This window comes from Eimeria maxima, genomic scaffold (assembly GCF_000499605.1).
Source record: "Eimeria maxima Weybridge genomic scaffold, Emw_scaff405, whole genome shotgun sequence".
NCBI classification, from domain to species: Eukaryota; Apicomplexa; class Conoidasida; order Eucoccidiorida; family Eimeriidae; genus Eimeria; species Eimeria maxima.
This window is the reverse complement of record NW_013566484.1, coordinates 1-27,500: the sequence shown is the minus strand read 5'-3', so window position 1 is coordinate 27,500 and position 27,500 is coordinate 1. Positions and strand designations below refer to the sequence as shown.

The 27,500-nt window shown below is 48.0% G+C and overlaps 7 protein-coding genes across 7 annotated transcripts in view; 5 read left to right on the top strand and 2 right to left on the bottom strand.

Moving 5' to 3' along the window:
* Positions 1–866, bottom strand: part of EMWEY_00031810 (kazal-type serine protease inhibitor domain-containing protein, putative) — a gene marked incomplete at both ends in the record, with an annotated part of 2,575 nt that extends 1,709 nt beyond the window's left edge. Inside the window, one exon of the mRNA XM_013481749.1 lies at positions 1–866. This exon is cut by the window's left edge and continues 1,709 nt beyond it. Coding sequence (XP_013337203.1) covers positions 1–866 — 866 coding nt within the window.
* A 3,197-nt stretch (positions 867–4,063) lies between these two features.
* Positions 4,064–5,281, top strand: EMWEY_00031800 (hypothetical protein, conserved; the record flags this gene model as incomplete). Its single annotated transcript, XM_013481748.1, has 1 exon — positions 4,064–5,281. One exon carries the CDS (start codon positions 4,064–4,066, stop codon positions 5,279–5,281), a length of 1,218 nt encoding a protein of 405 aa, XP_013337202.1.
* A 2,508-nt stretch (positions 5,282–7,789) lies between these two features.
* Positions 7,790–9,609, bottom strand: EMWEY_00031790 (hypothetical protein, conserved; the record flags this gene model as incomplete). The annotated part of the gene is made up of 8 exons (XM_013481747.1): positions 7,790–7,858; positions 7,982–8,053; positions 8,186–8,274; positions 8,411–8,501; positions 8,614–8,701; positions 9,037–9,144; positions 9,316–9,430; positions 9,579–9,609. The coding sequence occupies 8 exons, from the start codon at positions 9,607–9,609 to the stop codon at positions 7,790–7,792; spliced, it is 663 nt and encodes a 220-aa protein (XP_013337201.1).
* Positions 9,610–12,109: 2,500 nt separating this feature from the next.
* EMWEY_00031780 (hypothetical protein) lies at positions 12,110–13,879 on the top strand (the record flags this gene model as incomplete). Its single annotated transcript, XM_013481746.1, has 1 exon — positions 12,110–13,879. The coding sequence occupies one exon, from the start codon at positions 12,110–12,112 to the stop codon at positions 13,877–13,879; it is 1,770 nt and encodes a 589-aa protein (XP_013337200.1).
* Positions 13,880–16,413: 2,534 nt separating this feature from the next.
* Positions 16,414–18,270, top strand: EMWEY_00031770 (hypothetical protein; the record flags this gene model as incomplete). Its single annotated transcript, XM_013481745.1, has 1 exon — positions 16,414–18,270. One exon carries the CDS (start codon positions 16,414–16,416, stop codon positions 18,268–18,270), a length of 1,857 nt encoding a protein of 618 aa, XP_013337199.1.
* A 2,231-nt stretch (positions 18,271–20,501) lies between these two features.
* EMWEY_00031760 (hypothetical protein, conserved) lies at positions 20,502–22,273 on the top strand (the record flags this gene model as incomplete). Its single annotated transcript, XM_013481744.1, has 2 exons — positions 20,502–21,748; positions 22,189–22,273. 2 exons carry the CDS (start codon positions 20,502–20,504, stop codon positions 22,271–22,273), a joined length of 1,332 nt encoding a protein of 443 aa, XP_013337198.1.
* Positions 22,274–26,159: 3,886 nt separating this feature from the next.
* EMWEY_00031750 (hypothetical protein) lies at positions 26,160–27,285 on the top strand (the record flags this gene model as incomplete). The annotated part of the gene is made up of 1 exon (XM_013481743.1): positions 26,160–27,285. A coding segment is annotated over one exon (1,126 nt), but the record flags the coding sequence as incomplete, so codon positions are not given.
* Between the last annotated feature and the right edge of the window lie 215 nt (positions 27,286–27,500).

The window sequence follows — 27,500 nt, the reverse complement described above, 5'->3', positions numbered from 1 at the left end:
TGCTGCTGCAGTTGCTGCTGAAGCACTTGCTGCTGCAGCACCTGCTGCTGCCACTGTGTCCCGAGCTGGGGGTTTACTTGCTGCTGTCCTCCTAACCCTAAGGGGAGGCGTTGGCCTTGCTGCTGTTGCTGCTGCTGCTGAAGTAGTTGCTGCTGCAGTTGCTGTTGTTGGAGGAACTGTTGCTGTTGAAGTTGCTGCTGTTGCAGCACTCGTCGATCAAGCTGCTGCTGCTGCTGCTGCAGCAGTTGCTGCTGCTGCCGCCGGAAATTCTCTTGCCGCTGTGCAGCACCTAAAGACAACGACTGCAGTCGTCTGCTTAGACGCCGTTGGTAGAAGCGCTGCTGCTGATCTGCTGCAGGACCCTGAGGTACTGCTGCTGCTGCTGCTGCTGCTGCTTCAGCAGCAGCAGCACCACTTGTGCTACATAGGAAGCACAGGAGCAGCACTGAAGCAGCAAAGATTACGATTGTCTTCAAGCGACCGGAGGTCCTCGATAGGCACATTGGTGCTGCTGCAGTTGCTGCGGCTGCTGCTGCTGCTGCTGTCCTCGCTGCCCTCCTCTCAATAGTTTGGATTTTGTGTTTACCTCTACAGCAGCAGCAAGGTTCCTCCCGTCCTTGTGAGCAGACTGCTGCTGCTGCTGCTGCTGCTGCAGCTGCTGCTGTTGCTGAATCCGAAGGTATTGCTAATGCCTTTCCTCTTGCCTCCGAATTGCCAACATCTGCTGCTGAGACGCCTGTGGGGTCGAGCTGTCTGTAAGGGAGCACCGCTTCTTGCTGCTGCAGCTGCTGATTAGCTGCTAAGATATTTAAAGAACTTTTCTTATGAATTTTCCTCCGATCCTCTGCTGCTCGAGGTTGCAACATTCGCCTGAATGCTCGGCTATCATACTTTGTCTGGTGTATGCTGAATTGTGTCTGTTTTAAGGGAGAATGCTGCAGCGGACGATGGCTGCTGCAGCTGCTGCAGCTGCTGCAGCCCATCATCGTACTGTTGCTGCACCTGCAAAACCCTCCTTTTATACCCAATATCTACTTTTATTGAACAGAAGATTAAAAGAAGAAGAAAGCTGAGAAAAGTTTCATTGGCCGCCGTGTTATAGGGAAGCAGGGTCACCCGTTGTTGACTTCTTGATGGCGGCGCGGGCGCGAAGGCCGAATGTCTTAAGGAAATAATTAAGCGGATTCTCCTTTTAAAATACTTTTCCAATAAAACAATAGGGCAAAACAAAAAGAGCAGCAAAAATAGGAGCCAAATGGCTTTAGAAGAAACAGACAACCACCAGCAGAAGCCCAGAGGTGACGTGTGGGGTTTTCCTTGAGTTAGCCACACAAATGAGTCGACGGTGAGAAATTTGGTCTATTTTCCCCTTAAATAAACCGCATTGTTTACGGTTTACTCATTAAAAGGCTCCAAGAGTACTGTTTCTGTCGTTTTACCCCGATAACGCCGACAGGCAGCAGCCGGACTTGCAGCGCCAGTAGCGGCCATGCCATGCACAGAAACGCAGCTGCAAAATAGCAATTGTGTTCTTAATTGTGGTGTTTTTCATGATTATAATGTGTTAAATAACAGTAAAATAATTTATTTCGCCTTGTTTATCTACCGGTCGCTGCAGGATTTCAGATCCCCCAGTAAGGTCATTTGTAGCACAATAATATGTTACTCTCGCTGCCCGCAGCAACTAGCAAAAGCCTCTCCTCTTTATCCGCGTACTTTGTTCTCTTTTGTCCTTTACATTACACCCATTTTGCTGTAGACAATATAACAAAAGCTACATTAGGGGGGCACCAAAGTATTACAGCGGTACACTCCCTTCCTTGTCTTAGTCAGTCCTCCGCTAGAAGCGTGATCCGTCTTACATCGGAAACCTTCTCCTATTTATATATATAAGAAGTGTTTATTAATTGTCTACTGAGTCTGTATAAGCATCGCAAGACATATTTGTTGTGGTTCCCGCGATGTTGTTAGCTTGCAGAAGGTGCTGCAGTTAGAAATGTGGTGTTGCATATTCTTTCTGTCGTAGGAAAGTGTATCTGCAGCTACAATATAAACATTACTGGGTCTTAGTAGTCAAGTAGCATGCAGGAAGATGTATCCAAAAGTTGTATGCAATGTTAATAAGAACATCGGAGGAGGCTCCATGGTGTGTTTACGTTTGGTACTACTGGCCACCTTGCTGCATGAGTTGATTTAGTGTCAAGAATTGCCTAAAGCTTACAAACGATTTCCCCTTTTATCTGTTACTGCAGCCAGCAGCTATATGGTCACGCTATCTGTTAGTGCAGCCAGCAGCTATAAGCTCAAAACAGGCAACCAACCATCATCCCACAGCTGCACTACGGAGATTAGCTGCTTCTACGGATTTGCTTCCTTAAGCCCTATTACTCATTTGCCCCTAGCGACTATCCTCGACTTCATATAGTAATAAATCTCATTAAACATAGTAGCAGCGCATCGCTAACAAGAGGCAACAGCGAGTAACAGATATCACCCCAACAGCGACCGTGCGTAGCGCACACCACATCCGTCACCAGTACCGAAGTTATACCATGCACGCATACATAAGTATATATAGGGGGAGTTATATCTTTGAGAACTTTCTCAAAGTATTTATCTAAGATGTGCAGAAAGTACGCCTTGTTTGTGTGCTGCATGCGTGGCTACCTTTTGCCGTGAGTTGCTGCTAGGTATGTTGCATCTCCTGCAACGTCTTCTTGTTATCGGTAATGACGCATAGAGACCGAGGATGGAGGTTAGATGCTTTCTAATTAACTCTTATTGTAAATATTTAAATTGTTTAATTCTTTTAATTAACTCTTTACTCCTGTCGATAGTATTTTGTCCATTGCACCACAACAGTCAAGACCCATCGCCATTCTTGGTAGTGGCGAAGATGCAAGAAACAAGCATCACTCTTATAAAAACCAACCCTTTAAGAAAAGGTCTCCATATATTATTATAATATTGGATGTAAAATCATTAGAGGAGCACTAAATGTTTGTTGTTAACCCCCCTCCCAGTCTTCAATTGTCCTAAGCCAAGCGCCTGTTGATGCAAGAGAGGGAATGAGTTGCAGCGCACCCTGCAAAGCGTCTGCAAATGTGAAGGCAAAAATACCCTTCTTTGTTGTTTGCATGCAAACTGTAACAAAGTCTGTGTGACGTTTGCATGGAAGTGCGTCAGAAGTGGTTAACCTGATGGATGCCCTTGTAGGAAACTAACTCGCGGACAAAGAAGTCCTTAACAATTGTCTACACTGTTTGTGCATGCATTCAAGAAGGCTGCTCGTGGTTGTATGTGGGACAGTCTTGCATCTAAGCTGTCGCAACGGGCGTTTTATCCAAATATAAGACCCCTTTATTATCTACCGCAGCTAGCGCGCGAAGCTGCTTACGGAGCGTAAGCAGCTCCGCTCGTGAGGTCTGGATATTGGGGAGGAATGTTATTTGCTCGAACAAGCTTTTTTCATTATTGCTTTGATGCTGTAGCAACTCATAATACACTCCGGATAAGAAAACCAAGACCTATACTACAGCCTAAACTTTAGACCACCGTATGCAGGTATCCTATTTGGGGCATTTGAGGTAAATTTGTAGTCAATAAATAAAACAGTGGGAGGCAATTATGTCTCCACAAATAAGAAGTTTCTTTTTAAGAAATGAATAATAGGGAGAAAGCATCAGGTTTTTAGAAAAGCAATGTAGCAGGACAACGCAAGGAAAAGCCCGGTAATCGAGAGCGGTATCGTAGCAAGACGATCCACCGCTCTGCAGATCCAGAAACCGCAAAGGTCCAACTAAACAGAGGGATTAGGTGTTGGACTTTTATCATTTATTCATTTCTTCCTCATTTGTATTTTGTACAGAGCATTTTTAGTTCATTAGTGGGCATCGGTGTCTCGCTTCTTTATCATCGTCATGAGAGCGAGCGCCTTGGCCTCCTTATTCTTCCGTATCTACCTGTAGCTTCCCTAAGCCCATAGGGCATTTGTATAACTCTTATCAAGAACAAGGTAAACAGTGGTACTTGGTGGATAGCGGCAGTTATTTTTTTGTTGAGGATGGCGAAGACGGACACTGACGCAGCTGTACCCGTAGCCCAGGTGGGGCAGGAAAAAGAAATTGTACAGGGCAGCATGCGTCCTGCGGCGATAGGAGACGAAACCCTTAAGAGCAATGTAGACGTTGACGACGTTGCTTTCCCTTTAAAGCCCAAAAGGGATAAGATTCCGGCTAAATCGTTTATCGCCTTGTGTGCAGGGTTGGCGGCTCTGCTGCTAGCGGCAATTCTGCCGATGGGAGATGTGAAGTTGCACAGTTACACACCATTTTTACATCTGGATGATTCCAACCTGCAGAAGTACAAGGGGGAGTTGGTCGAAGCGTCAAAGAAGATGGAGGAAAGATGGCAACAGGCAAGTCCTGTTGTGCAGACAACCTTCACCAAGTTCTTCATTCCGTCCCCATCAGAAAATGAACAGCTTCCTGTTGATCCCTTGCAGACCGTGCGGTCTCATATTTCTAGAATGCTTGAGTGTAAGGTCCCATTTTCCTTAAATACTACGGGAAGGAAGGACTACGCTCTGCAAATGCGGCTGCTGACGTCCCTCTGTATTGCCGTCGTCGATCGCCTAGACGAGGTGGAGGAGATGCTCCAACAAAACGAACGTGTTGGCGTACCGGTGCCAATTGAGGGTCTTGACGAGCGGTACGCCTTCCCGAGTCTAGAGGAGTTGGAGGGGACGTATAATCCGAAGATGCCGGCGGTGGAATTCTTTACATTGATGGGGGTGACGCCTTCACTCAAGCCTGAAGAATTGGCAGAGTTACCGGAAGTGGACAGGTGCTTGGGCGACACACTTGTGAATCTGCTTAAATTAGAACGCCAACGGATAGACCACAACCGGAGTGCTTTAGAGGCATTCGCAGGTTCCCTCGGTTCATTTGAAGGCCCTTTCCACTTGAGCCCAGCGAAGAAGGTGGACTTCGTTATTCCTTACACAGGAACTACCTTCAAAACATCCATCCTTGGAGATTTTTTCCAGCTTATGTATCCGGATCACTTCAGCACTCCAAGGAATGAGTTTCATTTGAAGCTCCACCGAATTGGACGCATGTGGTCGTCGGAAAGTGTCTTGGAGGCGGCAAAGAAGCAGCAAGAAGATTTCTTTAAAGCATGGTCAAGATCCATAAATCTAAAAAGGAGCGTTATGCAAGATTTAATGGGAAAGAACGTGCATCGTGATGATCTTCTGATGTATTGCATCTTTATCCTGTAGCCTCTTTATTCCATGGCTTGTTCCCTCTTCGGTTTGGTTTCTCCACGTGCAATGAATTGCGTGCATAGGAACAAAGTAGGGCACCACAAATAAGAGCTGGAGCAACTATAAGTCAACACTAGCCCCAAAGAAGGAATAGTTGCAATTTCTTTGTGCCCCGCAAAGGTGGCCACAGAAAGGCGGCTTTACCCTCAGCACAAAAGCGCAACCCGTGCAGTGTGGCCCCTGTGTACATTGTTGCAAAAAGGTTAAATCTTTTGCACCAAAGGTACACGGGACGAAAGAGCCACTGCATGGCCGTTCCCTCCCCCAGTAACAATGTTCAGCCTTTTTAGGAGATTGTTCCCTCGTGCTAACCTGGCTGTGGAGCCATGATAGTTTGCAGGTTTACTTTCTCTCAACTCTCTCGTGAAGTGGCGTATATTTGCTGTTCACTTGTTGAGGTTTCGATTAGACTTTATTACAACTGCACAGTAGTGCTGAGGCTGCTCAGGCCTGTCGGTTGTCAAGATTATTATTTCAGCAGCTAAGTGGTACTAACCAGCAGAGTCAGGTAGAATGCTAGCATACAGATTCCCGTAGATCACCAATTTGAGTATTGAGCATATACACTACGCATAGGCACTTCGGTGGTCTGTGTAAAAGGGCCAGATAGGAGGCAAAACGCACAAAAACACCGCAGAACATCTAGGATGCAGGCGTGATCTGCAGTGCTACTGGTTGCAAGGACGGCGGTGTAGATGGGGGGCAAGAGTGCATTGCTGCTGCATCATCACGTGATTTGTTATGGAGGTGCGTGATTACTGTTGCAGTTGTTGCCAAACCTGTGGCATCAGACTGTTTTATAATACGCGAATTCGTTCTTTCCCACTGCGGGTTGCGCCACAGGCTACAATGTCACAGAGGAGAACGACCAGGTCAGTGTACCTTGACTGCTTCTGTTTTCTTCTGCCAGCTGCCTAAATCTGCAGATTACATCAATGGGAAATAGAACGGAGACCAGTGTTCTATGCTAGTCGAGGGCGGGGTTAGCGTTTGCAATGGGATTGGCAGCCTTCAAGGATTGAGCGCAGGATAATGGATCTGTTGTCACAAGTTTTTATCCTGAATCCTGTAATATATGCAGGAAGGAACGGGCCTTGAAAGGCGATTCTATATTACCAGGCGTTGCGAGGCGGCAGTTCCAAGGTCACGTTCCTCCTGCAACACTATGCTGTTGTCAGCTTATCACCCCCGAATATACAATACATTGCACTATAATAAAGAGCAAAATTATTTATTATGATGTTATTGTGTGAAATACTAACCGTGGGGTTCAACTTTTATGCTCTTGCATCAGACTCGTGTGAGCACCACCTGCCATTCACCATCGACGGCAGATCCCTAACAACGTACGCTTCACTCTCTGTGAAATATCCAACTAGTCCTCAGGCGCTCATCAAGTACAGTAAATAAGTCTCTGAAATTGTGACATTTTACTGCAGCTTTTAACTACTTCGTTGAAAGTAGAAATAAACTCCCATCGACGCGGGGTTGGTGTAGTGGTTATCACGTCTGCTTTACACGCAGAAGGTCGCGGGTTCGAACCCCGCACCCCGTATGTTTTAACACTTTAAACCTGGTTATGTGTTTTTATTTCTTTTCCCTAATTACTGTCTTGCTCTTTCCTATGTGAACTTCTTTCCCACTGTGCTGTCTTGGAAACACTTGTCGCAACGGATGAGAGTCGTACTCAATCTCTGGAAGTAGTAAAGACCCCCTAATTCAAGAACTTCGAACACTGCCTAAGTTTGTAGCTAAAAACAGGAGAATACTGAGACATTAAGAAAGTTGCAAGTTGGCACACTCCCCAAGAGAGGGCCTAGGGCCTAATGAAGACCCATAGAACCTTTGATAGCAAGCAAGAAACAAGCCTCACATATATCGGTTGTTTCGCGAGAATTTCAAATCACCCATGTATTCCGGTGACCGCTGCATGTGTTGTTGCTGCTGCAGAAGCTGGTACCACCGCAGAAGGCGCTCCTGTTGCAGTTACTGCTGGTACCGTTAGGCGCCGCTGCCAACGCAGCAGATCCCGTCAACTGCAGTTTGTGAGCTGGGTGCGTCATACGGCAAGGCCTGCCGATGGAGAAGCAAATCGCGTAAATGTCTTCTGCTGCCGTAGCAGAAATCCATACCTGCTGGGGTTGCTGATGCAATTAATGCTTCCGCTTCCGCTGCATTTGGCCGGTAGGTCTGGTGCCGCCGTTCCATACAAGCTGTCTACATAGGAGTCGCGGAAGCCCACAAATCAAAATATACAAAAATCGGAACATGCAGCAGCAACTCCAACGGCCGCGCAAGCAGCAGCTCCCTGCATTGAAGCAGCAGCGGTTCGCCTTCCAGAAAGTGCTGCAGGACCAGAATTTCTTGTGCAGAATCTCTCGTGCCGTGCGGCAAACAAGGAGGAGTGCTGGAATTGAGGTTTGGGGGTTTAGTGTTTAGTTTCTTGCCGCGGGCCCCCTACAATCAGGATCCTCTGCAAGACGGGAAGGTGACCCCGCCACAAGAGACCATCCCAATAATTACACAGAGCATCTGAGCAGGAACGACACCGTAAAAAAAAACAGGGAAAAGCATTCGGCACTTTGCAAGACCGTGTCCCGCAGCGGATGTTGGAACCTGGACCCCAAACCCTAATATCCAAGGTTGCAGACGTACAGAGATAATGCTGATGACCATTGCAATGATTCGCACGTTGCGCCACCACAGGGCATTTTTGAGACGACGGGCCTGCGGAAAAACCCTAAACGCTAAACCCTCACAGCTGGGCAGAGATGCCACGTTGTGGCGGCTTTCCCATCACCCACAAGTTGCAATAGTAACCTTCAAACCACTACCATAGACCCTTGAGGCCGAGCTTACCTGGCGTCTAAACGTTATAGCCTCCTGGTTCAGCTGCTCCGACTGGTCCACCAGCAGATCTATCCTCTCCCCTCGTTGAAGAATCTTGTCTGCACACAACTCACCCGCACACCACACACCCTAGAACTAAACCCTACACCCAGCACCCAACTTCTAGACTGCCAGCTACAAACCCACTACAAACCCGCACATCTACGAAACCCTTGCCCCAGCCCTCAACCCTACCGATGCTGTCAATCATCACGGAGTGAATTCCGTCAATCTGAGTGCGAATTTGTCTGAAATCATCAAGGGTTTGGTGGGAGTTAAACGACTCCTGCGAACAAGCCCATCAAATGGGAAATCCTAAAACCCTAAACCCTTATAACCATAAGACCATAACCTATGTGCCAAAACATGAATCCTATGTCCACTGGCTCAACCCTCACAAGCATGGTTTTTATGGTAGGCTCGAAGCTGCTTTGCAGCGACAACGCGATGCCGGTCTTGGCTGCATCGCGGTATTGTGGCAGGAATCTGCAGTAGCAACCAAAGCAGTCAACCCAAAGTACAAACAAAAATACGCCCCTTACAACACATTGTTGAATGAATAAATCAAGGAAAAAACACATGCAGCAAAAACAACGAAACTGACAGGACGCAAGCGGAAACGCAGCATAAGAGATGCGGCTGTGGCGCATGCAACACAGCAAGGGTCCCTTTGCACCAGCTGAATCTCCATCAGATGCAGCAGCACGTTCCAAACTGCAAACGCCGCAACAACTGCAGCACCAGCTTCAACAACAGCGGAAAAGGGAGACAAATAATTGGGAGCAACAATTGCTGTTCAAGGTGCAAGAGCAGCAGCCTACTGCTGTTTGACAGCCTCCAAGAATTCGAATGGCAGCGCAAATCCTGCGCTATCATCGGCCATTGTTAAAAAGGTGAGCCCATCGCACACGATATAGTGGAAGACGAATCTGCGAAGGAACCCAAAACCTTAAAAGCTGAACGGCAGCACATAAGCCGCAATCTCCTTCTTTGTACTGCACTATCCTATGCGTCTCCAGAAGGAAGAAAAACAAGGCCGTATAACATGCGGCAACCCCCACCATTAAAGGTTAACATGCAAAAGTGCTCCAATGGATCACCTGTCGTATATGTAGGACATGCGCTGCTTGTCGGTTGGGAGACGGCAGAGAAGAAGCCGAGTGACAGTGGGGAAGTTCCCTTCGCTGTCCGCGTGCTCACATAGCACTACATTGCCTGGGCACAAACCACAAATACGAAACCCTAAACACAAACAAATATTATTGGGCGCACGGCAGCAACCAAACGCTCCAGTACAGACACCTGAGGGGCTAGCAGTTCCTCCAGGAGCAGCAGTACTGGATATTTCCCCCTCTAGACTCACCCCTCGCAATGAGGGCGTATATAAGCGGCATGCTGAAGGCCTTCTCCTTCTCCCTAGAGCTACACCCTTCACCGGGGACTCTCAAATGATATGAAAATTCCGCGCCCTAGACTCTTAACGCTGCAAGCAGAAAAAGGGGTCTTTGAAAATGGACCCTGATCCCTAGCTATACGCAATGCCCCCTTGGAGCTCAAATAATAAACAACAAAGGAGCGATACGTCTAATCACTAGGCCAGAGAGAGAGGGAAAAGCAGAAGGCAGAAGGCATGCGGCGTGGGCCCCCGGAGTGATCCACACTGAACCCCCAAAACACAAGCAAAACTGGTAGTGGCTCGACAAAGACTGTATTTTATTGCTTTAACTCAAAACTAAACAAATATTATTGCAAGATAACGCCGCAACACTCCGAACACATCTCCTCGAAACCGTACATCAAAGGCGCTGGCAAAGCTTGTGGCGTGTTGAGTGACGACAATCCTGCCGTACGACTGTTGTGAGTTCAAGCTTATCTTCCTCCTCCACTATTTTGAGTATATTTTCAGCCCTATAATTTTTGTATGCACGTGTATAATGTAAGGCTTTAGGCATTTCTGTGAGCATGCAGTTGCATGGGATGAGCATGGAAACTCACAGATGTTCAGGGCCGCACGTATATGTGCATGAGAATTGAAGACAAATGCTTTTCACATATATTACCATGGTTGTACTCACAACGTACCAAGTGCACAGGTACATGCTTAGACACAGCGAAAGACCAACAACACGCCCGTTGCCTGGTGGGGTGTGTAGCATGGCCTGTATTGCATGGTGTAGCAAAGTGTGTGTTGGCGTGTGAGCAATTATCTGGCTTTTGTGGGCAGCTCTCGCTCAAGTAGACTACCTGCATGCAAGCAGAAGTCTTTGATAATTGTCTACATTACTGGTGAATGCAGCACAGGAAAACTGCCGAACAGTCGTTGTCACGTTTGAGCGTTTCATTCCTATTGCAAAATGAAGGCTGTTTTGGAGCTGCACTCAGGTGGAAAGTCAGCTAACGGTTGGGAGAGTGGCCGAATTTCGTTATGCATTCGCAGACCCATGCGGCGAAGAGCCTTGTTTGCAGCAAGCCAACTCGCGAAGAAAGCCTCCGCTTTTGCTAACCCTCCAGATACGAAGAACTCCGTAGTGTGGGGGTTGTGAAGGGAATTTCCCCCACCAGAACCGTATTTTCATCTCCAGCAAGCATCAGAGTACAGTTTCTGCTTGCATTTTTGTCATTAGAGGCGGAGGCAGGAGATATATCTAAGGCACGCCACTGTTTTCCCGGAGCGCTTCAGTAGTATGGGAGCTGCTAGACATATGCATTGCGATGTGGGTTTATTCTCGGTCGAGAAGGGAAAAGGCTATGAAGGAATTGAGGAACCTAAAGGACTGGAAACCATCCATGAACGCTACATTCAGAAGCATTGGTGAACAGAAGTCCAACAGTTTGCTGGAAACTGCTAAATGCAGCGACCTGTCGATGGTTCCCAGTTCTTGAGGTCCCTCAACTCCTCCATAGCCTTTTACCATTCCGACATAGAATAGACCTATGTCGCAGTGCGTCTGTCCAGCTTCAGTACCACAGTTCATAGAAGGACCGTGACGGTTACGCGGGTCCTGTGGCTTATTCGAGGAGTATTGTGAGTTGCATTGATGTCAAAATACGTAACATAAAGGCTCCTTAAGTGCAGCCGAACTCCCTCCCCATTCTCCAGGCGTGTTGAGCGGAGCGGCTCAAGTTCCTTGATGCGGGAGAGTAGGAGGCATGCGACGAGTTGCAACTCGCCTTGCTGGAACTTCAGGTGGAAAGTACCCCCGGCCCAACACACAAACAAGCCTTCTTGGCTCGATGTACAAACCGTGAACACAGTTGGAGGACTTTTACTGGCGAACCTTTGCGTTTGTCTCCTAGGAAGGCCACCCATGATTTCGTACTCTCCATTTGATGTTTAAGAGGATAGGTGTCCATGGTTGTGTGATTTTTCTTTCGGACCCACAGAGCTCAGGCGGTGAACAAACAGTAACACCCCCTTACTGCACAACAGAAGTATATGCCACACCGAAACAAATGGTAAGGAAATTCCGGCAGCAAGCAAGCTCCACCATACCCAGTTAACTTCAAGAAATATCTTTTCAATTGTTTAGTTCCTTTGGATGGTCCACCGTTGAACGAACCGCTTGCAAGCAACTCAGACCTGTCGATGACCACACCGCAGCTTAATGACACGCCAATCCCACACAGGAACGGTGCCCCAACCTGAACAGTTTCCGCATGCACTTTGGTGTTTACACAAACATATTCTATAGTCTAGCGTCCTTTTTTGAATTAATTTCAACACGGGAATTACGTGAGCACCACCGTCACCACGCCAACCACAGCCAACTCCGTACTCTGTTTTTCAAGAGATTATCTTACTCTGTTTCGACAAGTGCTTCTAGACCATTGTTCACCTGCTTTGCAAAAGGCAAATGTATGCTCCCCGGTCATGTATTCCTTTTCGTATAGAGAATGCATGTTGAGGTGAAAGATGCAGGTCTTACATGGTTGGATTGGTTGCGCCGCCAACGAGGAGCAGGTGACGCAATCCCCCCCGATGCCCAGCATAACTCCGAAAATACCAGCGAAACTGTTGCGGAGGATGGAACATTCGCTTTAAAGAAATTTATGGGAAAGCAGGTTGGGGTGACCAAACCACTGCTTGCCGTCTTTTTACTGGTACTCCTGTCGGGGTTTATTTTCCGGGTATCTACCAAGCGAAACTCCCCTAATTTGAGCTCCCCCAGCTTAAGCCCCCACAGGTTAAGCTCCCAAAACAAAGCAGCCTCGCTCTCTCCAGATGATGCAATCATACGAAGGTATTTGGATGATCTCGACAAAGTAAAGAACGGGATGGAGGAGGCCTGGGACTACTTAGAACAACCTGCGCAAGAAGCTTTTCAAAAATACTTCACTCCGTCGCACGGCGAAGGACAAGAGCTAACTGGTGGTCCGTTGGCGACAATCAGTGAACACGTCGCTCAGATGCAAGAATGTGAATTCCCATCCCATTCTTCTGCGAAGGTGCGGAAGGATTTCTTGCAACACGTTCAGCTGCTGCTCACCATTTGCCGCATGGTCACTCTTCGCCTGGAGCAATTGAAGTGGGACCCGTTTTCGGAAAATAAAAACAGATCTCCATGGAGTAGTTTTCTTCCCGAAGAGCCTGATAGTAATTCTGACCTTGAAGGCGCCTTCGGCATTTCTTCCTCAGTGAAGGCGGATGTCTCCTGGGATGAAGCGTGGAGAGTTGGCAGTGAACAGGGACAGTTAGTAGGTGGAGAAGTAGACGAGGCGCCTGACATTGAAGTTCCACGAAGTCCTCTTGCCCATGAAGAGCCTGATAGTAATTCGGGGCTTGAAGACCCCTTTGGCATTTCCTCGTCGATGAAGGCGGATGACTTCTTGAATGCCGTGACGATGGCAGAGGATGCACGGAGACAGTCAGTGGATGGAGAGGAACCCGAAAGAATATACGCCAAAGTTCCACGCAGTCCTCCTGTCTACGAAGACCTTGATAGTAATTCGGGCCTTGAAGACCCCTTGGGCATTTCTTCGTCGATGAAGGCGGATGACTTCTTGAATGCCGTGAGGATGGTCGAGGATGCACGGAGACAGTCAGTGGATGGAGAAGAACCCGAAGGAGAGGACGTCAAAGTTCCACGCAGTCCTCCTGTCCACGAAGACCTTGATAGTAATTCTGGCCCTGCAGACACATTGGACAATTATTCCCTGTTGACATCGGCTCAGTTCTTGGAGTCTGTGGGGATTTTTGGCGGTAACGAGATACAGAAAGTGCCTATAAAACTAGCAAGCAGATTGAATTCTGCATTGGGCATAGATGAAAGTCGTAATATCTCCAACCTAGATGCCAGATATTACTTTGAGCGTTTTCTCCAAGCATTTGGAGAAGTCGACCCCGCCAGCGCCACTCCTCCCGCTGCCAAACACCAAATCCCATATAGTGGAAAACCATTTAGAACTGGTGCTCTCGCACAAGCAGCTGCCCAAATATTTCGCCAATCGGAAGGCAATATTAACTATGCAAAGGTACTCAAGATGCACAGGATCGCGGATAACTGGACACCCGAAGGAGTAAAGGAGGCTACAGAACAGCAAGAGGAAGCAAATAAGTACAACGTAGAACAGCGGTTGCTCATAAAAGGGGAACAAATGCGTGTGTTGCGTAAGAAGGGCATACAAAACAGTGATTTGGAAATGATTGCATTATTCCTTCTATAGTATACCCTGAATTCTTTTCTAGAATGTTACGACAGGTGATATGACTTCTGCGGTTTGGCAGTGGTTTGTGTTTGTGGTCCGTGGGCTAGTGGCAACGGCTGTTGCAGTCAAAAGAGATGACGCCAATATTGGCGTAAAGTGGTGAAATGTGTGCTTAGCGAAGGGCAATAATCCGACAGGTACTGAGACAGCTTTCGTCTTGTCTGCTTTATGGCTGTGCGGGATCCCAAATAAATAATGCGGCACCCTATTTATCAGGAAGTGTTGCCCACTATTGGCTTCACTTTACCTATCTACGTAGGTAGTGGTGAGTGCTGCGCCGGTATTTGTTTCTCGTTGTCCAGCGTAGGCGACTGCAAGTCCCTAAACGCATTGGAATATCGGGCATTTCCTTACTTCGAGTCATTTTGTGACTCTTTCAGACTGCTATTGGAAGGTATAGGCACCCAGAGTTGCGGGGCATTTCCTCTGGAGCTCCAGACTGGGGGTAAAAGCAAGAGCATTACCCAGGTTACGGCGATGCAGCAGAATAAACGAACCAGGGCATCGGGTAGAGGGCACGCCAGTGCCTCTGGGTCCCAAACCCTCCACTACATATATCTGCGGTACTATAGACTTTTCCATGGCAAATTCGGTCGTTGCCCGATCGACTCTTGCCCTTTTGCGCAAACTATGTGAACAGTAGGTATTCTACCCTTCAGTTGTGCACAATGTGTTCAATGTTCAGACGCGAATTCTTTGTACTTTAGCGTCTGTTTTATTAACCCATTTTAACTCAAATCTTTTTATCTTCAGCTTGAAAGTCCCCAACTGTCTTTGTCCCACTTTTCCCCCAGAGATCGTCCAGGTGAGTTCTTTATGTGTTTTGCACCCATGTCCACCAAAAAAAGACAATAGCTTTTGCAACCATTTATATCCTCATCTTACTAGCAAATGGAGATTCAGCGTCACGACGCGGATCCTTCATAGAACAAATTGGAACTGCTACGAGGTTACTTCCCTCGTGATGCGCCTGTTACAGGATCGTCACAGCTTGTCCAGTGGAAAACTGCCCAACAGTCGTTGTCACGTTTGAGCGTTTCATTCCTATATATAGCAAAATGAAGGTTGGTTAGGAGCTGCACCCAGGCGGAAAGGCAGCTAACGGTTGGGAGAGCGGCCGAATTTTTCGTTATGCATTCGCAGACCTATGCGGTGAAGAGTCTTGTTAACAGCAAGCCAATTCGCGAAGAATGCCTCCGCTTTTCCTAACCCTCCAGATACGACGGAATCCGCAGTGTAAGGGTTGTGAAGGGAGTTTCCCCCATCAGAACCGGGTTTTCTCCCCCAGCACGCATCAGAGTATAGTTGCGGATTGTACTTTCGTCATTAGAAGGGAAGGAATGAAAATAATGGACACACCTTAGCCACCGCCTTTTTCCCGAACGCACCCAGCCCTATGGAAGCTCTCCGGCATATGCAGTGCGGTATAGGTTTATTCTAGGTCAGCAAGCTAAGAGGCTATGAAGGAGTTGAGGGACCCTAAGGAGTGAAAATCATCCGTGGAAGCCTACATTCAGTATGACTATCATTGGTCAACAGTTGACTGGGAACATCAGTGTCACTGTTTACAGCAGGGCAGTAAAGGTTACGCTGGTCTTGGGCCTTATTTGATGAGTGTTGAGCTGCATTGAAGCCAAAATGCACAAAATAAAGGGTCACTAAGTACTTCTGTCCTAACTCCCGTTTCTCCAGGCATCCCCGGCGGAGCGGCTCAAGCTCCTTGATGAATGGGAGAGGAGGCGGCATGCCACTAGTTGCAAGTCGCCTTACTGGGACACAAGGTGGAAAGTACACCCTGTGCAAAGAGAAACACGCCTTCTTGGCTCTATGCACAAACAGTGTTCACAGTTGTTAAGAACTTTTGCTTGCGTACCACGGCGTTTGTCTACTAGGAAGTGGAATGATTCTTGACACATGATATTTTACCCTCAGTTCGAAATTTCAGAGGATACGGATCCATGGTGATAGGACTTTTCCCCGGAGCCACTAAGCAGGCGGCGAAAAAACATTGACGTCCCATCTGTACACCAAAGCTACATGTCGCACCACAAGAAACGCTAGAGAAATTCTGGCAAAGAAAACTAAAATAGTTCCACTAAATTTCAAGAAATTTATTGTAAATAGTTTAATTCCTCTATATGTTCCACCGATGGACGAACCTGTGGCAAGTGAGAGGAGAGTTGTCGATGCCAGCACAGCAGCTTCGATTACCCGCCAATCCCATACAGTGGTATCCTATCGTGAACAGTGGTTGCATGCATTGTGGTGCTTACATGGAGACATTTACTAATTTACTGCCCGTTTTTTATTTAATTTCTACTCCGGGTTTTACTTGGATATAACCGTCACCTCCTCGACACATCCGGAGCCCAGCTCCGTACAGCTCTGTTCCGTTAGAGATCTTCCTACTATGTTCCTCGAGGCCATTGCCCACCTGCCCAACAAACAACAAATATAGGCTTCTCATTGTGCATTTCTTTTCATAGTAGATAATGGAGGCTCAGAGGAAAGACGCAGGTACCATCTTGTCAGACGGGTTGCGCTCCCAACGAGGGGTAAGTGGTGCAATCTATCCCGCCGGCACACAGAACGCAGAAAACAACAACAAAACTGCTCCTGAATATGGAAAGATCCGTTCCCGAATGCTTGTAGCTAGGCAGCTATTTGCCGTCTTCTCATTGCTACTCCTGTCTGGTGTTCTCTTCCGGGTGTACGGCAAGCTGGTGTTCCCCAAATTAAGCTCCCCCATGATAAGCTCCCACAGTGAATCTGATCAAGTCTCTCTCAGTGGACGGGGTCCACTCTCCCACGATGGTGACACCACACGGGGGTGCTTGGATGTTTTGAAAGATGCAGCGGCAAAGTTGAAGAAGCCCTGGATATCCTCAGAACAACCTATGCAGGCAGCGCTGCCGTCCAATGATGGAGAAGCGCTCACAGAAGATCAGTTGTTGACCAATGTAAGCTCCCCCATATTAAGCTCCCACAGTGAATCTGATCAAGTCTCTCTCAGTGGACGGGACCTACTCTCCCTCGATAGCGGCACCACACGCGGGTACTTTGGTGTGCTCAAGGATTTTGCGCAAAAGTTGAAGAAGCCCTGGAGATCCTCAGAACAACCTGTGCAGGAAGCGCCGTCGTCCAATGATGGAGAAGCGCTCACAGAAGATCAGTTGTTGACCAATGTAAGCTCCCCCATGCAAAGCTCCCACAGTGAATCGACTCAAGTCTCTCGCAGTGGAGGGGATCCACTCAGCGACGATGACCACACCATACGGGAATACTTGGAGGAACTCAAGGATGCAGAGGAAAAGATGAACAATGCGTGGAAATCCTCAGAAGGATCTGTGAAGGACGGTTTCCAAAATCACTTCACCCCGTCGTCCGACATAGGCCAAGCGCTCACTGAAGATCCGTTGGCGACCATCAAAGACCACGTGGCCAAGATGCGAACATGTGAATTCCCATCTGTTTCTTCTCCGAAGCTGCGGAGTGATTTCTTGCACCACGTGCAGCTGCTGCTCAGTATTTGCCGCATGGCAACGCTTCGTCTGGAGCATTTGAAGTGGCACGAGAGTGTGAAGAATGATGTCGAAGCTCCAAGCAGTTCTCCTGCCCGGGAAAAGCCTGGTAGCAATTCTGGCCCGGAAGATACCTCCAGCAATTCTTCGCCGACAAACGCGGATGGCGTCTCGGATGGCAAGGGGATAGTTGGCAGTGAGCAGGGATCGTCAGTAGATGGAAGAGCAGCCGAAAACAATGACCTCGAAGAAAAACGCGGTTTTCCTGTCCACGAAGAGCCTGGGACTAATCCTGGCCGTAAAGAGAGCTCCAGCAAGTCTGTAACACCGGATGACCTCTTGGCTGCCCTGGGGATGGTTGGCACTGAATTGGGACAGCCTCTAGAAAGCGAAGTAGCTCACAAACTACTATTCCAGTTGGCCTTAGAAGAAAAGCGTAATGACTGCAACTTGGAGGCCCGGCATTACTTTGAGCTTTTTCTTCAACCCTCGGGAGAAGAAGACGCCTGCAGTGCCATTCCTCCCACTGCCGAACACGAAATCCCATATAGTGGAAAACCCTTTAGAACTGGAACTATCGCACAAGCAGCTGCCCAACTATTTGGTCATTCTGAAGACACCACGAATTATGCAAAGATACGGAGGATGCACAGTATCGTGCGTAAATGGACAAACGATGGAGTAAAGGAAGTTACGAAACAGCAAAAGGATAGGAATGCGGACAAACTTCGACAGCGGCAGCTCCTTAAAAAGGAGCAAATGCGTATGCTGCTTGAGCAAGGCATACAAATGAGTGATTTGGAGATGACTGCATTATTCCTTCTATAGGCTACCTCCTATTTCTTTTTTGAGTCTTACGGCAGGTGATATCAACCTTCCGGTTTGGCAGTGGTCTGCTTCTGTGGTATATGGGCTAGCGGCTATTGCTGTTGGAGCCCAAAGCACCCATCTTGGGGTTAGCCGGTTTTGGCAAATGTGTGCCTAATGAAGGGCACGAATTCAACAGGTAGCGAAACAGCTGTTGTCTTGCTTGCATTATGGAAGTTAAGGGCCCCTAAAAATGCAGAATCCTGTTTCTCAGGAAACCTAATCCATTATTGGCCTCACTTTGCCTATCCAGGGGGGGAGTCCCACGGGTTGCGCTGGTTTTTGTTTCTGGTGGTCCATCGGAGGTGAATGCAAGGCCAGCAAGTGCAGAAGCGCATTAGAATATCGGGAATCTCCGCATTTTAAGTCATTTCACGACAATTTTAGACTGCAATTACAAGGCATAGGAATCCAGGGTCTTGGGGCTCTTAATCTGGAGCCCCTAACTGGGGGAAAAACAGGACCACTACCCAGGTTACGCCGATGCAGCAGGATCAACACACGACAACAACGGGTACACGTCAAGCAAGTGCCTCTAAGTCCCAAACCATCTACAGACTCATTGACACTGCTTCCATTCAAGGACTGTCGGCAGCTCAGACTGGTCGTTGCCCGATCCGCTCTTGCCCTTGTGCGCAAACTTCACGAACAGTAGGTATTCTATCCTGAAGTTTTGCGTCGTGTGTTCAATGCTCACTTGGGAATTCTGTTTCCTTTGGCGTATGTTTTATCGACTCATTTTCACCCGAAAATTCTCGAGCACCACCTCCACCTTTTGAAACCCTAGTTGTCTCCGTGCAAGTGTTCCCGTAGAGGCAGTAAAGCTACGCAGCCTAAGTCTTTTGCACACCTGTTCATAAAAAGAAGACTACAGGTTTTGCAGTCATTTATTTCGCCTTCATACAATATCATGGGGAACTTGCGGCACGCCACAAGTCCTTCGTTATTGAAAGACGACAAACCACCACAAGGTTGACTTGGTGTAGCCGAGACCTGCCCAGACAACGGAGACAGCGAGGGACCACTAAGGAAACAAGGAGGCCCTGTTTCCCGAAAATCCAATGCAAAACAAATTGGAACTGATCCTGTTTTGCCTGTTACTTTCCTCGTACTGCTCTTGTTCCGGGAACCTCACAGCTTGCCCAGTAGGTTGAGAGCCGTCCTAAAGACGCCTCAGTTCCTACAGGAAGACGTGAACATGCAGGAGGGCATCGACGATTTCAACGAAGCAGCGGACGCTATAAACGACACTTAGCAATCCTCAGAACAATTTTCGTCATCTAAATTCACACCCTGCAATGAGGGAGTCTATAAGCGGCATAGTCGAAGCCTTCTCCTTCTCCCTAGACCTAAGCTCTTCACCGAAAATTCTGAAATGAAATGAAAATTCTACTCCCTAGACCCTCAACACGGCAACCGGAAAATGAGGCCCTTCAAAGTGGACAATGATCCCTAGTTATAGGCACTGCCCCCTTGAAGTTCAAACAATACACAACAAAAGGGCGACACGCCTAATCACTAAGCCAGAGAGAGAGAGAGAGAAAGAGAAAGGGAAAAGCAGAAGGCGGAAGCCATACGGCGTGGGCCCCCGGAGTGATTCGCACTGAACCCCCAAAAGTAAACCTGTTAGTGGCTCGACAAAGACTGTTCTAATTCAAAATTAAACAAATATTATTGCAAGGTAAAGCAGCAACACTCCGAACACAACTCCTCGAAACCGTACCTCAAATGCAATGGCACAGCTTGTGGCGTGTTGAGTGGCGACAATCCTGCCGTACGGCTGTTGTTAGATCAAGTTTATCTTCCTCCTCCACTCTTTTGAGTATATTTTCAGCCCTATAATTTTTGCATGCACGTGTGTAATGTAAGGCTTTAGGCATATCTGTGAGCATGCAGTTGCATGGGATGAGCATGGAAACTCACCGATGATCAGGCCCGCACGTATATGCAAAGTGGCTGCATGCAATGCGGTGCTTACAAGCGCACAGTTTATGATTTAGTGTCCTCTTTTTAATTATTCTGAACACTGGAATTTAGTTGAGCACCACCTTCACCTCCCCAGCAAGAGCCAGCTCCGCACCGCTCGGTTTGTTTCGAGATTCTCCTGTTCTGTTTTTCAGGACTTTTGCTCACCTGCCCAACAAAAAGCAAATATATGCTTCTCGCCCATGCATTTGCTTTCGTAGTACACAATGGAAGTTTATTGGAGAGACGCAGGTCGTACATTGTTAGATTGGTGGCGTCCAAAACAAGAGGCAGGCAATGAAGTCCATCCCGCTAGCCAAGATAATGCAGAAAACACCGACGAAACTGTTCAGGAAGATGGGACTTTAGGGAAGTTAGATGGAAGACGGGTTGGAGTGACTCCGCCACTGCTTGCCACCATTTCACTCATACTCTTGTCTGGTGTTCTTTTCCTGGTGTCTAGGAAGCGGCAGTTCGCGTTGAGTGACTCCCCCAAATTGAGCTCCCCCACGTTGAGCTTCCCCGAGTTAAGTGCCACCGAGTTGAGCACCCCAGAGTTGACCTCCCCCGAGTTGACCTCCCCCGAGTTGAGCCCCCCCGAGTTGGGCGCCACCGAGTTGAGCCCCCCCGAGTTGGGCGCCACCGAGTTGAGCCCCCCAGAGTTGGCCTCCCCCGAGTTGAGCCCCCCAGAGACGAACTCCCCCGAGTTGAGCCCCCCAGAGATGACCTCTTCCGAGTTGAGCGCCCCCGAGTTGAGCCCCCCCGAGTTGACCCCCGCCGAGTTGAGCGCCCACATGCTGGGTTCCCCCGAGTTGAGCTCCCCCAACTTGAGTTCCCACAATGAACGGACACCGCTCCCTGTCAGTGACGACATCATACGGAGGTCCTTGGAGGACCTAGAAGAAGAGCGGAGAGCGATGAATGACACCTGGTTTTCCTCAGGAGATTCCATTAAAGAAGCATTTCAAAAGTACTTCATGCCGCCGCTCGATGACGGTCAATCGTCCACAAGAGATCCTTTGACTACCATCAAGGACCACGTTTCCAAGATGCAAAAATGTGAATTCCCGTCTAATTCTTCTGAGAAGGTGCGGAAGGGTTTCTTGCAACAGGTGCAGCTGCTGCACAGCATTTGCCGTTTGGTCACGCTTCGTCTGAGGGAATTGAAGTGGATCGAGGAAACTGGAGGACGGCATTTAAGTTACAGGCCATTTTTTGAACACGAAGGGTCTTACAGTAATTTTTACAGTGAAGATTCACGCAGTGCTCCTGCCTTCGAAGATCCTGATAGTAATTCTGGTGGTGAAAACCATGGCATTCCTTCGCTGTATGGTGCTGAAGAATTGCTTGTGTCGATGGGAATGTTCGGCTTTCCACGGAGACAGGAGGTAGATGAAGCCGTAGCTTATGAACTCATATTCCAGCTTGTTATAGAGAAGAGAATTAATATCGGCAACTTAGAGGCCCGGCATTTGTTCGAAAGTTTCCTTCAACCCTCTGCAAGCGATAGCACCTTCAAAAACATCCCATCTTCTGCCAAACACAAAATTCCCTATAATGGACAGCAATTTAGAACTGGAACTCTCGCACAAGCAGCTCTTCGAATATTTCGTCAAAATGCAGGGAGGTCAAGTTATGCAAAGGTACGGAAGGTGTACGAGTGCGTGGGTAACTGGACACCCGAAGGACTAACGAAGGCTATCCAACAGCTGGAGGAAGAAAATAAACACACATTCGAACAGGAGGTGCTCACTAAAAACGAGCAAATGCGTGTCTTGCTTAAGAAGGGTATACAAAAAGGTGATTTGGAAATGATTGTATTATTCCTTTTATAGTCTACCCAGTATTCTTTTCTTGAATGTTACGCCAGGTGATACCACTTCTGTTTGAAATTGGTCTGCGTCTGTGGTATAGGGGCATGCGGTTAGTCCTGTTGCAGCCTAAACAAATGACAGCCATCATGGCTTTGACAGATTCTGTTAAATTTGTGCTGAGCTGAGGCACGCATTCATTAGGTACTGAGACACCTGTTGTTTTGCTTACCTCATGGAAGTTGAGGTTCTCAAATAATGCAGAGTACGGTTTCTGAAGAAACCGTACCCATTGGCTCCATTTTGCCAATCAAGGCCGGTAGTGGTACGTTTTGCGCGGCTGTTCATTTCTGATGGTCCATTGGCAAGTTCTGAAACGCATTGGATTACCGGGAATGTCCGCATTTTGAGTCGATTGATGACTCGTTTAGACTTGAATTAGATTAGGTATTGCCATCCACAGCTAGGAGCCTCTGCATCTGGAGCCCCTAACTGGGGAGGCAAGCAGGACTACCACCCAGGTTACGGCGATGCAACAGAGCCAACAAACAACAGCAACGGGTACAGGGAAGGCAAGTGCCTCTTAGTTTCAAACGATCCCAAAATAGATCTTTGGTACTGCAGATCCGTTGACAACCCGTCCATTGAAGGGATTGTCCGCAACTCGGATTGGTAGTTGCCCGATGCGACCTTGCCCTTCTGTGCAAACTGTATGGACAGTAGGTATTCTACGCCAAAGTTTTGCACCACTTTTTCAATGATCGCATGAGGATCATTTTTACTATGGTGTTTCTTTTATCAACTCATTTGAACCCAAATCTTTTCGAACGTCACCTCCATCCAGCTTGAAAACTCCATGCTGTCTCTGTCCCGCGATTCCCCTACAGATTGTTCAGCTACGCCGCTTAGTTTTGCACACCTCTGCACCAATAGAAGACTACAGGTTTTGCAACAATTTTCTTCATATAAGATAATGGAGGACCAGCGGCACGCCACAGATCCTTCGACACTTTTGAATGCGGAACTACCACGAGGGTGAGTTGAAGAAGCTGAGCCCGGCCCAGATACTAGAGAGAGCGAAGGAGTGCCAAGGTAAGGCAAGGTTTTTGTTTCGCGAAAATCCAGTGGAAAACAAGTTAGAACTGCTACGGCCTTACTCGTTACTTTCCTCGTGATGCGTCGTTCCAGGCTCGTCACAGCTTGTCCACCATGTTGAGACTATTTGTAAAGACGCCTCAGTTACTATTGGAAGGCATGAACCTGCAGAAGGATACCGATGATTTCAACGAAGCAGCCGACGCGACGAACCAGGAGTGGGAATACTCAGAACAATTTGTCTCAACTAGGCTAGAGCCTCAGAATGAGGGCGTGTATGAGAAGCATACTGGATGCATTCACCTTCTCCTTATACCTAAACTCTTCACATAGAACACAGGAATGATATGTAAATTCCACGCCATAGACCCTTAACACTGCAAGCGGAAAATGGTGCTCTTTAAAGTAGACCCTGATCCCTAGTTATAGGCGCTGCCCCCATGAAGTTCAAACAATACACAACAAAAGGGCGACCCTCCTAATCACTAAGCCAGAGACAGAGGGAGGCAGGGAAAAACAGAAGGCGGAAGCCATGCGGCATTGGCCCCCAGAGCGGTCCACACTGAACCCCCAGAATCCAAGCAAAACTGTTCGTGGCTAGACAAAGCCTGTATTTTACTGTTCTAACCCAAAATTAAACGAATATTATTTCGTTTAATTTTGGCAACACTCTGACCACAACTCCTCGAAAACGTACTTCAAAAGCAAATGCGCACCTTCTGGTCAGGTGAGTGGTTCCAATGGTGCTAGACGGCTGTTGTTAGTTCAAACTTATCTTCCTCCTTCACTCTTTTTGGCATTTTTCAGTCTTATCACCTTCATATGCACATGTCTAATGCCATTAGTGTGCATGCAATAGTACGGGAAGAGTGTGGGAACTAGCAGATGTTCACACCCGCAAGTGAATATCCATGAGGGTAGAGGACAAATGCTCCCTACATATTTTGTCAGGGTTATATTCACAAAGCAAGGAATGAAAACGTAGGTGCTTAGGCACATCGAAATACCAACAACACGCCAGGTGTCAGATGGTCTGCTTAGCATGACCGTGTGTAGCACAGTGTTACATAGTGTGCCGAAAGTTGGCACAGGAGCACTTACATGGATTTGGTAGGCAGCTTCCGCTTACTTAGACTGCTTCCACGCAAGCGGAAGTCCTTGGTAATTGTCAACAGTGCGGGTGAAGGCAGCACAGAAGGATTCTGCTTGCAAGCAGGGCTGTGGTTGCATAGTGTATCCCCAGTAGACTCGCTCACGCGGCCATGGTAGGCATCTACCAAGCAAGTAGGAGGCCTGAATGCAAGCAGAAGTCATCAACCACTCCCTACAGTACTTGTGAATGCTGCGTCGGGTACGTGCTTGTGCTTGCATGCGGGCACTGTCGCTGCGTGGGTTCCAGAAAGGTGCGTCGCAGCTTTCCACAGCCTCCCTGTCTTCCATCAGCTGCATGTTCCTGGGCCACTACCCCTACGAAGCTTGGAATCTGGGGAGGGAAATCAGCTGCTTGTAACCGAACGGTGGAAGGGCAGGTGACGTTGAGGAACCTGGCCCAGTTGAAGTATGCTCAGACCCATGCGGAAAACTGTATTTGTGCAGGAAGCCAATTCGTGAAGAATGCTCCTGTCCTCAGTAACCCTCCAGATACGACGGTTGCCACGATGTGGGGATTATGAGGGAATTCTAGAGCCCTATTGCTCGTCTCCAACAAGCAACACTGCACAGGAATATGAGATACATCTACACCAGGGCACTACTGTTCAGGAAAGGAACCCGCACTCTGGAAGCTCCTCAACATATGAAATGCGATATAGGTCTATTCTAGATCAGCAAGGAACGAGACCATGAGGGTTTTGAGGAAGCTGAAGCACGGGAAACCATAGATACATTCAGAAATTTCAATATCATTGGTACACAGAAGTCCGACAGTTGCCTTGAACCTTCACTGTTCATAGCAGGGCTGTGACGGTTACGCAAGTCCTGGGTCAAATTCGAGGAGTATTGTGCGTTGCAGGAGAGCCAAAATACGTACGATGAAAACTCATGCAGTGCAGCTAATCTCCCTCCCCACTCTCCAGGCGTCCCGATGTTAGAGATAAAGCTTCTTGATGAGTGAGAGAAGAGGCGGCATGCCACAAGTTGCAACGCTCCCTGCTGGAGCCTAAGGTGGATAATATCCCCGGTGCAAAGGCAGAACCAATCCTCCTTGGCTCTATGTACATACAGTGTACACAGTAGCTGAGAACGTTCGCATGGGTACCGTGTGTCTACTAGGAGGGTAAAGGGTTCTCCATCCATGATTTCGTACACTAAGTGTAAAGTTTCAGAGGCTAGGCGTCCTTGGGTGTGGGTCTTCTTTTTCCGAGCTTCAGATATCAGGTGGTTAACAAAAAAGTAACATACCATCTCTTCACAAAGCTAGATGCTACACCGCAGCAATTGGCTAAAAAATCTCAGCAGCAACTAGACTCCACTAAATCCGCAAGTAACAGTAACATACAAGTAACATACCATCTCTTCATAAAGCTAGGTGCTACACCACAGCAATTGGCTAAAACATCTCAGCAGCAACTAGACTCCACTAAATCAACAAAACTTCAAGAAACAGCTTGTAAATAGTTTAGTTGTCTTGTATGACCCGCCGTTTAAGGAACTGAAGGAACCGGTAGCAAGTCGGAATTGTCGGTACCGGCACCGCAGCTTCGATTACCCGTACAGAAGAGTGTAATCCCTCCCTGAACAGTGGCAGTCTGCATTCCGGTGCTTACACGGGCATATTTTGTAGTTTAATGCCCGTCTTTTATTTAATTTTAACACGAGAGTTTACTTGAACCTCACCATCAACTCCCCAGCCAGAGCCAACTCCGCACCACTCTGCCCCTTTATCGATCCAACTACTCTGTTTCTCAAGACTTTTGCTCACCTGTCCAACAAACAGCAAATATATGCTTCTCGCCAATTTACTTTCCTTCGTAGTAGATAATGGAGGTTCAAGGGGAAGACGCAGGTCGTACATGGTTAGATTGGTGGCGCCCAAAACAGGAGGCAGGCGATGAAGTCGATCCCGCCAGCCAACAGAAGACAGAAAACACCGACCGAACTGTTCCCAAAGATGGAACATTGGGTTTACGGAAGTTAAGTGGAAAGTATGTTGGAGGGACTATGCCATTGCTTGCTGTCATTTCACTCATACTCCTGTCAGGTGTTATATTCCGGCTGTCTACCAAGCGTGACTCCCCCAAATTGAGCCCCCCGGAGTTGAGATCCCCTCAGTTGAGCTCCCCCGAGTTGAGCTCCCCTCAGCTGAACCCCCCCGAGTTGAGCTTCCCCACGTCGAGCTCCCCCACGTCGAGCTCCCCCACGTCGAGCTCCCCCACGTCGAGCTCCCCCACGTTGAGCTCCAACAATGAATGGGCACCGCTCCCTGTCAGTGACGACACCATACGGAGGTATATGGATGATCTCAAGGATGCAGAGGTAACGATGAACAAGGCCTGGGGATCCTTAGGACCATCTCTGAAGGAAGACTTTCAAAAGCATTTCACGCCCTCGAGCACGGACGGTCAAACGCTCACTGAAAATCCGTTGGCGGTTATCACTGAGCATGTTGTCAATATGCAAAAATGTGAATTCCCATCTGATTCTTCTGCGAAGGTGCAGAATGATTTCTTGCAACATTTGCGGCTGCTAGTGACAATATGCCGCATGGCAACGCTCCGCCTGGAGGAGTTGGATCGGCTCCTCCCTTGGAAAAGTGAAATCGAAGCTCCAGTCGATTTTCCTGATAACGAAGAAGCTGACAGTAATTTTGGGCTTCCATCTCTGAAGGAAGACTTTCAAAAGCATTTCACGCCCTCGAGCACGGACGGTCAAACGCTCACTGAAAATCCGTTGGCGGTTTTCACTGAGCATGTTGTCAATATGCAAAAATGTGAATTCCCATCTGATTCTTCTGCGAAGGTGCAGAATGATTTCTTGCAACATGTGCGGCTGCTAGTGACAATTTGCCGCATGGCAACGCTCCGCCTGAGGGAATTGGATCGGCTCGTCCTTTGGAAAACTGCAACCGAAGCTCCAATCGATTTTCCTGACAACGAAGAAGCTGACAGTAATTTTGGGCTTGGAAACAATTCCGAAAATTCTTCGTTGATGGGCCCGGAAGAATTGTTGAGTATGCAGGGATTGTTTGGAACTGAATGGAAACAAGAAGGAGTACATGCAAAAGCAGCCAGCCGACTGTCATGCCTGTTTATGTTAGAGGAGAAACGTAATGTCTCCAACTTGGAGGCCCAATATTACTTTGAGCGTTTTCTTCAACGCCAC